General features: G+C 42.5%; 1 protein-coding gene across 1 annotated transcript in view; it reads left to right on the forward strand.

Annotated features, from left to right (window-relative positions):
- Window positions 1–12002, forward strand: part of LOC308092067 (talin-2) — a 186061-nt gene that overhangs the window by 85399 nt on the left and 88660 nt on the right. Inside the window, exons 11-16 of the mRNA XM_080437863.1 lie at window positions 885–1040; window positions 3800–3901; window positions 5603–5679; window positions 8811–8991; window positions 10147–10260; window positions 10402–10510. Coding sequence (XP_080293989.1) covers window positions 885–1040; window positions 3800–3901; window positions 5603–5679; window positions 8811–8991; window positions 10147–10260; window positions 10402–10510 — 739 coding nt within the window. The remainder of the gene's footprint in view (window positions 1–884; window positions 1041–3799; window positions 3902–5602; window positions 5680–8810; window positions 8992–10146; window positions 10261–10401; window positions 10511–12002) is intronic.

Below are 12002 nucleotides of genomic sequence, written 5' to 3' on the forward strand. Positions count from 1 at the left end.
TGTCATGTTTTCGGTTGTCAAAAAAAGAAAAGAAGTTGAGACTGAATTGGTGTATTTGGTTTATTTCCCCGTTGCAACACATTTTTGGTGCCATTGCTTTGACATTTCATAATTTGATTTCTGTAAGTGGTGCGGCTTGAAACATTTTCCACGCGTGACAAAAAGCTTTGCGCTGCAACCTTGCCAACTGCAGTAAGAAAACGCACAAGTGCACAGAATGTCTGTGTGCGTCTCTGTATGACTGTCACCCGCATATCCCGAGAACCGTTCGACCGACGGGTACAAAGGGTATCGCATAATCAGAAGGGTCATGCATTCCCAATGGGCATCTCTCTAGTGCCGTGGTTCGCAAAGTGGGGTCCGGGGACCCCCAGGGGTCCTTGGAGGAGTTCCAGGGGGTCCCCAGCTAAATGTGTTACCGTGGCAGATATAAATGTGTTACCGTGGCAGATATAAATGTGTTACCGTGGCAGATAATAATAGCAGATATACAAGCTCACAGCGTGTCACTTCTTGCCGCACTGTGAGCTTGTACATCTGCTATTTCTGAACAAATTTGGAAAAATCACAAAAGTGTTTGAAACATCTCTATTGATTTTTTATGTTTTAACACAAATCCTCTCTTCTGGGGGTCCCTGGCATAAAACATTTTCAGTTGGGGGTCCGTGGCCAAATGTATATCAATTTGGGTGGTTCTTGATATGAAAACATTTGAGAACTAACTGCTCTAGTGGACATGATATACAGTATAATCCTCTGTATGACATTTGTACACACTGAGGATTTCACTGTGCCCTGCACCTGTTGCAGTGGGTGCTGGGATGTGTCAGGGCCCACGTGCACCTTCCTGCCAGACTAAAGAGCCATGTGTTTGTGTTGTGCAGGAGAAAATGAAGAGTAAAAATAAGCTGGTGCTTCGTCTTCTGGGGATAACCAAAGAGTCGGTGATGAGGGTGGAGGAGAAGACCAAAGACGTGGTCCAGGAGTGGCCGCTGACCACCGTCAAGAGGTGGGCGGCTTCTCCCAAGAGCTTCACTCTGGTAAGAGGCTGCGTCCTACGCACACCAGACACACAACGCACAGAGACATCAAGAAGCTGAGCAAGATATATTGTCGGAAGTTGCACATAAATACATACATGCCCGGATACGCTTTGTCTGCAGATGCAGTCACAAGTTAACGTGACAGTGGTGGAAAGTAACCAAGCACATTTACTCAAGTACTGTACTTAAGTACAATTTTGAGGTATTTGTACTTTACTTGAGTATTTCCAATTTCCAATACTTTTACTTCTACTCCACTACATCTCAGAGGCAAATATTGTACTTTTACTCCACTACAATTATTTGAAAACTTTAGTTACTAGTTACTTTTCAGATATAAACTATGATATAATGAAACATACATTAACCACTTTAGCCCTATTTTATACATAGGCTATTTGAAAATAGCAGATCTACAAGCTCACAACGCGTCGCATCGCGACGCGTTGTGAGCTTGTAGATCGGCTATTTTCAAATATTTAGTACTTTTACTTTTGGTACTTTAAGTACATTTTGATGCCAATACTTTTGTACTTTTACTCAAGTACATTTTTAATTTTGGATTTTTACTTGTAACAGAGTATTTTTATATTGCCGTATTGGTACTTTTACTTAAGTAAAGAATTTGAGTAATTTTTCCACCACTGCGTGACACTCAGCCTGAATTTACGTTTTGTTTTACTTCATTATTCAGTCTAAAAGTGCTCCCAATGCAGCTGTTTTTCTGAGATGGGCACAGCGATTAGTTAATCCCCAGCTGACCAATCACAAGCCAGTCACAGAATTTTTACGTTACCACAGTGCGGAAATACACTCCCCATGGTGCTATCTGACCGTTCAGAAATTAACTGAGATGGGGAGCACTGTATGATATTAAAACGAGAGCGCTCTGAAATGTACTCGGAGCGTTTTTCTGAATGCACCCACTGTTTCGCGCCGTCGACTTCCATCGTCGACTTCAAAGGACGCTGATTGGCCCAGTTGGAATTCCAACTGAGGAAACGGACTGAACGACAGCAACACCAAACCCCTGAATCATATAGAAGGTTTTAATCTGTGTGACTATAGCGATTCAGGGGCTGGTGCCAGACAAGACACAATTATCAATGCTGCAGAACTCGGCTAGACCTGTGAATTCTCTCTGGAACTTAAGTCTCAATCCTAGAACCAGAAGCATCTTTAATTCATATTCAGAGCCTACAGTACCAATATGTTTGTGTGCTTAACCCATTGAGACCGGGAACGCATCTGTGTCATTTTAAGATTTCCTTGGCTATTCAAAAATAGCAGATCTACAAGCTCATAGCGCGGCACCGAGTGCCGCGCTACGAGCTTGTATATCTGCTATTTTTGAAAAATCGTGAAAAAAATATTTTATATATTTTTTTCACAAAACTGTTAGGATTTAGATTTTTTTAAAGAATTTTAAGAAGAATCACCTCAGGTCTTAATGGGTTAACTAGCTGGAGTAGCAAATTCTACTTTTCCACAATGGTCATAAACATTCATCCACACATTCTATTTCTCCGTAGTCACTCTTTTGCACACTTCAGCTATTGAACAAACTCCTTTGTCTGGCTTGTCAATAACTCTCCTTTGTGTCGACACCCGCAGTCAATGTGCAACAGGGGATTTAATCTAGGAGATCAGGTACACATGCTGTCTTCACCGGCCTTCTATTGAATTAATCCTCTCTCTCTCCCTCTTAATCCCCTCTCCCTTTTTTTTTCCCACGTTGACTCAACCGAACGCTTTGAAGTTTAGACATATGCCTCTCGTTGACTCCCCCGTTTGATATATATGCATAGAGTTGATTCGGTTATTCAAACATATCCCAATTTTTTTGGAGGGGGCTGCAATTTTCAGCCGCTGTCAGTTCGCTCCCGGCAACTTTGCGATTCCTAAGACACGATGTGCGATGCATGCATTATGTGCACACAGTGTACATTGTAAGAAGAAAATGTTCCGTCTCTGGAGTTCTCGCTCCCCTGCGCTGTTTTTGACATAAAGTCTGCCTTCCTCGTAGCGGTTATTAGATTAATTTGCCACAACTGTCTGCTGCAGTGGTGTGACGTCACCCGACAGAGTATGTAGTGTGTGAAACAACTGGTTCTACAGTAAGATACACATTAATCCTTCCCCTAAATCCTCTGGGGAAAACCCAGGCCTGTCACTGCAGTGGTTCCTTGTCCCACAGTATAACTGTTGTGGGGGAATTTATATTTGCAGTGTCGCACACCGAAAATAGCCAATTTACAAGCTCACCGTGTATAACCTTATACCACTTAAACCCTACAGTATATACATCATTGACCGGAGTACCTCTAGGTTCTATACTAGGCGGCTACGCAGCCTCCTTTTTTACCTCTACACCATCACTGAGAGATATTGATGTGTAGAAGTTCACAACGCGTCGCGCTGCGACACTTTGTGAACTTGTAGATCAACTCTTTTCGCCTAATGTTTGCCCCCAGAATAGGGATGAAGTGGTAAAGTGGGTATTTATACTTAGTTTTGTGCACAGTGCACGCCGAAAATATCCGATGTACAGTCTTACACCGAAAATAGCAGTTTCTACCAGCTCACAACATGGCACGCTTGCGACTCGTTGTGAGCTTGTAGATCGCCTATTTCCGACACCACGTTCAGCGAAGTGTATCAAGGACTTCACCCCACCATGAATTGTAGTTTGATGGAACTGTGTGTGTGTGTGTGTGTGTGTGTGTGTGTGTGTGTGTGTGCGCGTGTGCGTGCAGGACTTCGGGGAGTACCAGGAGAGCTACTATTCGGTGCAGACCACTGAGGGTGAACAGATCTCTCAACTTATCGCTGGATACATCGACATCATCCTGAAGAAGGTGAGGGAGCCATTCTCGGAAGCCCCATCAATCGGAACCAATCGATATCCTTCCTGGGGGACATATTGTGTCTGTGGTTGGAACTGTGCTGCTTCGCTCTAGAGGCTCTGGCAGTAAAATGAAGCACAGCGCTGGGCGGTCGATTTGCTCACGCATTTTTTTTGGAACGGTCATCTGGTGGATCTATATGTATGGATTTGACTTATTTTGAGACTTATATATATGAGAACGGGGTGTCATATAGCACTGGTTCTCAACGTCGGGTCTGTGGACCACCAGGGGTCCAATTGGACCCTTAGGGGTCAGGGTATAATTGTGAGTTACAATGTTAATGAGTGCAACGCTCCATTCGCGCACGTGACTATTGTTTTCCACGCTCTGAGCGGGGAAAAATAAGATTTTCCGCACAAATTCTCATTTAAATGCATTGGCCGGGTTTGGCGAGCGGCCACAATAAAAGCGTGGTGCGAGTGAGGCTTTTTTTGGTGGGTTCCCAGCGTAACTTTCCATTTTTCCGGGGGAAATACGTACGACGGATAATAATAATAATAATAATAAATTTTATTTGTAATGCGCTTTTCATTCACAAGGAATCTCAAAGTGCCACATGGTAAAACATCATCAATCATATAAAGTTAAAAGCAAGATTTAAAAACAGACTAAACAACAATTCAACACGAAAATGCCCTCTGAAACAAAAACGTTTTCAGGCCTATTTTAAAAGAGTCCAGGGTCTGTGGTGCTCTCAGGTTAATAGGAAGGCTGTTCCACAGGCGCGGCGCTGCCGAGCAGAAGGCCCGGTCACCCATAGTACGTAGGTTTGTACCGTTTGTTCCGCCCCTATAGACTCTCTCTGCTTTAGGTCGTGACCAGGCTTTTCTCTTCGCAGATGAGTAATGCTGGGAACGAGGCTACTTGTAACCCCATCAAGGACCCCTGGGGGTCCCTGGACCCCTCACATTGAGAACCATCTTTGATGGTTATTGGTTCAGCGTGTTATCGGCATGCCAACCAGTAAAGTTATTTGAGGACGGACGGGCGGCTGGGGAGCTGTGGGGACCCAAAGAAAAGTATTTGTGCCGCAGGGGCCAATCGCAGTCATGTTACTCCACCGGGAGCTGTGCTAAATTCCTCCACTGCGGCGGTGGCCCTTCAAACTACTCTGAGCAAATGTTTAACCACTTAAACCCTCAATACTTGGTAAACTTGACCTTTGGCTTTGTACCTGGTCTGCGCCCCCCTCTACAACAGATCTCTTCACCGAAAATAGCAGATCTACAAGCTCACAACGCATCGTAGATCTGTAATTTTCTATGAAGGTTCCCCCGGATTCTGGGGTTTAAGTGGTTAATGCAGTGTTTCTCAACCTGAGGTCCCCCCCCCCACCCCAACTTGCAGGGAGCGGGGCCAAAGACCACAGGTGGTGAGGGTGCGGTCGGTCTGTTTGTAGGTCGTCTTTTCTAAAACATGTTGCACAACATCCTAACTTTTGCATTTTTGGGTCATTACATTTTCAAAAATAGTCTGCATTTTTCAAGATTATTCAAAACGTTTCAAATGACGGAAATAGCAGATCTACAAGCTCACAACAGACACGGCATGCTGTGAGCTTGTAGATTGGGCTATTTTCACTATTTTGTCCTACGAGAAGTATTCTATACGTTTTTAACATGCATGCTCCCTCTCTCTCCTGTCCTGCAGAAGCAAAGCAAGGACCGCTTTGGCCTGGAAGGTGATGAGGAATCCACTATGCTGGAGGAATCCGTCTCCCCTAAGAAGTAGGTTTGACAAAAACACCCTTCCAGGTTTTCAGACATACCCTGACAAAAAAGAAAAGTATCTGTATGTGCAAATAAAAAACTGGAGCCGCTTGGCACTGCTTGCGACATTCCCAACGTTCTTTTCAGCAACGCTGAGGCCAGAATCTGTTGAGAAATGTATAACCTTTTATTTAACCCATTCAAACCGGGAACGCATCCATGTAACCACTTTATCCATATTTTATACTTTGGCTATTCAAAAATAGCAGATATACAAGCTCATATGAACTTGTAGATCTGCTATTTTTGAAAAATCGTGAACATTTGAACATTTCATTTCCAGGGTCCCTGGAACAAAACATTTTCAGATGGGGGGGGGGGGGGGGGTCCGTGGCCAAATACATATAATTTTGGGGGTCCTTGACATGAAAAAGGTTTTAAGCACCACTGATACAGTATATAGCAACATACGTCTTGTCAGAAAACTGTTAGGATTTAGAAGACAGAAGCAAAGATTTTAGTTACAAATGTTTGCTTAAAAATATATATATTCAAAGATTTGCACAAATTAAAAAAAATAGCAGATCTACAAGCTCATAGCTCATAGATCTGCTATTTTTGAATAGCCAAATCAATCTAAAAATGACACAGATGCGTTCCTGAATTGAATGGGTTAACCAGTAAAAGTTACATTGAGACCAAAAGGTCTCTTTTTTTCCAGTAAGAACTGGCCAAGAGGCAGAACAAATATCTGTGTTCCTAAAGTTTATCACGGTGCCTTTTGTCCCTTTGCCCAGTAGATTTCCCCAGGTGTTGTTCTGCTGGGACAATAGAATAAGGTCACATTCGGTGCAAAATAACGTCGCTGTCGGCTGGAAACCTTGTATGTCCAAAACCGTTCCTTTTTTCGTTATTGTTTTCAAAACATTTGAAAATGGCGAAAATGACAGATCTACAAGCTCTCAACGCGGCGCATCGCGACGTGTTGTGAGCTTGTAGATCTGCTATTTTTACTCTTTAGTGCGACACTCTTGTATGATGAAGTAGGGTATTCATTTACGTAAAACATAAAAAGTTGAAATTTGGAGATGCAAGGTTTCTGCCTGACAGCAATGGGCAACAGCAATGGGCATCACTTTTGTTCTATGACCCTGCATCAGTGGTGCAAAGTTATTAAGTACACTCAAGTACAGTAATTAAGTACAATGTTTGGTACTTATTATACTTTACTTGATTTTTTACAATTTGTTATACTATCAGAGGAACATTTACTTTTTACTCCACTACATTTACTTGACAACTTAGGTTACTTTGCAGATTAAGAGTATTAATAGAAAACATACGCTATCTAATAAATGATGATGATGTGTTGTTATTATAGATTAATCTACCCAGCAGCACGTAAAGTAATTCAAATAAGCCACACCTTTACCAGCTGCAGCATTAAAGTGATAAACACATTAATGCATTACTGATTATGATATGATGATTGTGAAATGGACCTGGCATAATGAATACTTTTGGGCTGCATGCATTTCTCATGATCAATCAATTGATTGTGTTCTGGCATGGATCGATGGAACTAACGTAGTATATTTCCAAATAGTAGCCCAGGCGTTTAATACGCGAAATCGATTTGGACATCGGGCGTTTAAAAGAACCAGGCGGCTATTTGCAGCAGGCTTTTATTTATTTTTGCTCCGGCCTGCACCGGGACATTATTTGGTTACAGTTTTTTTTTAAGTTTTTTTTTTAGTGCAAAATTGTAAAGGTACGGTAAACAATGCAATGTATGTTTACTAAACATACATTGCAGGCTTCTTTGCGGAAAACAAGTGTGAACACCGTGCTGGCAGCTTACCGTAATTCTTATTTATTGGTATCAATATGAAAACTCATTTTCAAGGTTTTTTTATATTGTTATTAGTGTTTTGCCAATTATTTGGGGGCCCACTTGCAATGCCCTCATGGCCCACCAGTGCAACGGGGTCCCAGGCCCACAGGTTTGGAACCGCTGCTACCATACAGATTGGACGAAATAACATTTTATTCACACACAAAACGAACATAATGGAAGCTTTAAGTACAAGTGCCCTGCACTGCAGCAGAGTACAGTTAATACATCTCCCTGGACCTCATCTCCTGACACAACCGCTTCCTGAGCTGGTCTTGTTCCAGAGAGATAATAATTATTCGAGGAAATCTCGTAGCGCCGGACAAAGCGAGGGGCCGTATCGGGACATTTCCTGATTAGATGAGTATTAGTCCATTTATCTGCCTGTTGCAGAACAGAAAGGAAGTTATTTTTTTCCGCTCTAGCCTCCGTTGATATCGTTTCCCTCTTCCGACAGAGTATTTGCTGCAGTTAAAAAAAGAGAATAATCTTATCGATGCAGTCGTGCAGCACTGGAGGCAAGTGGCTTGAATGCTGCGAACACGCAGCACATGTGGATGGCCTCTGATTTTACTCTGATTATTTTACTTCAGTATAAGTAGCAATATCACACTATAGAAATACTCTATTACAGGTAAAAGTCCTCAACATATACTTACAGTACCAAAAGTTTGAGTAGTCATTATGCAGAATGTCCCATTTCACCATTTTGTCTAAATCTTTTGAAAATAGGCGATCTACAAGCTCACAAGGCTTTCTCTGAAACAAAGCTGTATTTCCTGGAAGTAGAGATACTGTAGGACGGGGGCTTGCTTTCTGTGTTGTCTCTCTTTAATAAACACGCACATACTAAGTCTCTTTTTCTGCCCAAAATAGCAGAGCTGCTATTTTTTCGGCATGTTATATAATATATAGTACTGTTTAAATCAGGCTTTAAACCACTATTACCGTCACTTTCTCTGCCAGGAGATCATGCATTAGCCCCAGTGTGCGTTTTTTTTGTTTTAGTTGTTTTATATATCTTTGGGGCTTTTTGCCTTTTATTGATAGATTACAGTCGAGATCACGCTGTGCCTAGGTGTGCCTAGGTGTCCAGACGGTTACGCCAACCGTCCGGGCCAGTGTGTGTGTTTCTGTGTGTGTGCGTGTATTAGAGGTTCCACAGAATATTCAACTACCACTATTCAACACTGTACATTGACATTGAATATTTGCTTATTTGTTCTAAATGAATGAATGAATTTATCGTGTGCAGGTCGACCATCCTGCAGCAGCAGTTTAACCGTGTGGGCCGTGTGGAGCATGGCTCCGTGGCGCTGCCCGGCGTCATCCGCTCCGGGTCCATCGGCACCGACTCGCTCAGCGTGGGAACCATGCCCTCTGCCCAGCAGCAGATCACCATGGGACAGATGCACCGCGGACACATGCCCCCGCTGGTCAGTACAGGGCAGTGCTTCTCTAACTTTTTTGTGTCAAAGACCCCCCAAATTGATGTGTAATTGGCCACGGACCCCCCATCTGAAAAAGTTTTGTGCCAGGGACCCCCAGAAGAGAAGATGTATGTTTAAAAATTCAAAATTTGCCAATACTTTCAAGATTATACATTTTTTTAATTCAAAAATAGCAGATGTACAAGCTCGCAGCGTGGCACAAAGTTATGCGCTGTGAGCTTGTAGATCTGCTATTTCTGAATAGCTAACGTATAAATGGATAAAGTTATTGTGACGCTACATGAACTACCTTTTCTGGGGACCCCCTGGAACGCCCCCCCCCCAAGGACCCTGGACCCCACTTTGAGAACCACTGGTATAGGGTACATCACTGGTGCTTAACACCCAGGGGGTCCTTGAAGGGGTTCCAGGGGGTCCCCAGCTAAATGACAATGATAGTTAGGACCCTTACAAATCCATTTGTACACTCAGATCAGATCGTACAGTGTAGATTGGCGTCCCAGAGAGAGAGAGAAAAAGAAACTGGGGGGTCCTTGAAATGAAAAAGGTTGGTAATCAGTGAGCTAGAGGTCCATAATGATGTGTTCCGTAAGACGTACACCAGGTGATTAGACTAATTAGTTCCCTCTCCTCTGGAGGTGTCCTAATTAGTGTATAATCACCTGCTAGAATGTTATGTTTAGAAAGAACACCTGCAGCCACACAGCCTGGAGGGGACAGGATTTGGGGGCAGTGTTGATTTCGTCGACCAAAACTATGACGAGAAATGTTCGTCGACTACCCTTTTTCACGAAACGACGAAAACGAAATAAAAACTACATAAGAACTAAGCTATGATGACAAAAACTAAGACTAAATATATTGACAATTCCGTCAACAAATGGAAAATTGTGTGTACTGTACATCAGGGGTTCTCAACCGTTAGTGGATCAGGGCCCACTTGGAAAAAATCTCAGAAGCTTTCGCGGACCCCGGCCCCGGATCCCCAATTTATATGATTTTTTTTTTAATCTCTGGGACCCCGATCTACGCTGTTAAAATCCCCATGTTGAGAAGCAGTGATGCCTGTATAGCTAACGTGTGTTTGTGTGTGTGTGTGTGTGTGTGCGTGTGCGTGCATGTTTGTGTGCGCTCATGCAGAGTTCGGCCCAGCAGGCTCTGATGGGAACCATCAACACCAGTATGCAGGCTGTTCAACAAGCTCAGGTCGACCTGGACGAGGTGGATGCCCTGCCACCACTGGGACAGGATATGGTATATACTACACACACACACACACACACACACACACTCTCTAATGCTAATTGTCATACAAATGCATAACCACACAAATACTCACACAAACACACTTGTGTTGTATACTGTATAAACACCCCTGTGTGTGTGTGCGCCTAGGCATCGAAGGTATGGATCCAGAACAAGGTGGATGAGTCCAAACACGAGATCCACTCGCAGGTGGACGCCATCACCGCGGGAACCGCCTCGGTCGTCAACCTCACTGCCGGTCAGTGGTTCCATCCATCCGTCCATCCATCCAATATTTTAGAATAGATCTGCTCCTAAGTAAAGACCAACCAAAGCGTGTGCACTGTGCACAGCCTTGATTCGTGCACGTCTCAGGTGTATCAGATGATGAATGCCACCTGTTTGTAAATTACTTGTGTGTTAATGTGTGCATCATTTGCATTGCGCCACGCCCCATTTAACACCATAAAGGGCAAACTGGGTGACTATCCAACGTGAAACCAACTTCACCGCGGTGAAAGCACTCAGTGGTACATAGTACAGCTGGGTCGCTTGTCAACTGAAAAGCTAATAAAAATCGGTTTGAATTTGTGTCTGTAAGCCCAGTTATACATCTTCAGTCCAAAAACAAGCAATTAGTCAGGGGATATTAGCAGAATATTTTCCAATCTTGGAATAAATTCCTTACCAAAAAAAATCTTCGCCAATGTGTTTGTAAAGGTGTCTAGTAACACATCTCACAAAGACTGAAATGCAGTCCCCCTAGGAGAATTTTTGACAGCTCCTTAAAGTTGGGGTACCCACCATAACCTTGGTTAACAAAAAATCAAAACAAAAATCAAAATTTAATTCTGTTTTTAAGTAGCATGTGAGGGGTCAAACTAGGGTGTTTTTATGATTCTGAATCCATTGCAAGCATTTGTTTTGCACCAAAACCACTCCTTGGGCTAAAAACAGCCATAGCCATCCTTTTCCAGGTATACTTTTTGTGTAAAAAGCCCATTGAGATTGGGCCGTTTTTAGCCCAAGGAGTGGTTTTGGTGCAAAACAAATGCTTGCAATGGATTCAGAATCATAAAAACACCCTAGTTTGACACCTCACATGCTACTTAAAACAGAATTAAATTTAGATTATTTTTATTTATTTTTTTTAACCAAGGTTATGGTGGGTACCCCAACTTTAAGGAGCTGTAAAAAATTCTCCTAGGGGGACTGCATTTCAGTCTTTGTGAGATGTGTTACTAGACACCTTTACAAACACATTGGTGAAGATTTTTTTTGGTAAGGAATTTATTCCAAGATTGTTTTAATATCCCCTGACTAAATAGATTGTTTAACAGACATATTTTTTTCTTTTCTTTTATATGTTTGACAAGTATTAGGCACATAAACATTTTGTAATTGATTTGACTTGAATAAGGCATTCTAAGTGGCGTCATGCATGTTTTCTTACACGCATGAGTATGTGTGTAGTACCTAACAATCATATCGTCGCTGTCGGGCATAAACCTTGTATCTCCACATTCTCTAATTATATATATATATATATATATACAGTATATATATATATATATAGTAAATGTGTGTCCTAATTCATCATACAAGAATGTCGCACAAAAGTAGTGAAAATAGCAGATCTACAAGCTCACAACGCGACACACCACGCCGCATTTTGAGCTTGTAGATCGGCTATTTTCACGAATTTATTCTAAATATACATAATAATAAGAAAGGAACAGTTTTGGACGTGC

Source organism: Gymnoscopelus braueri (assembly GCF_963280865.1).
Source record: "Gymnoscopelus braueri genome assembly, chromosome: 1".
NCBI classification, from domain to species: Eukaryota; Metazoa; Chordata; class Actinopteri; order Myctophiformes; family Myctophidae; genus Gymnoscopelus; species Gymnoscopelus braueri.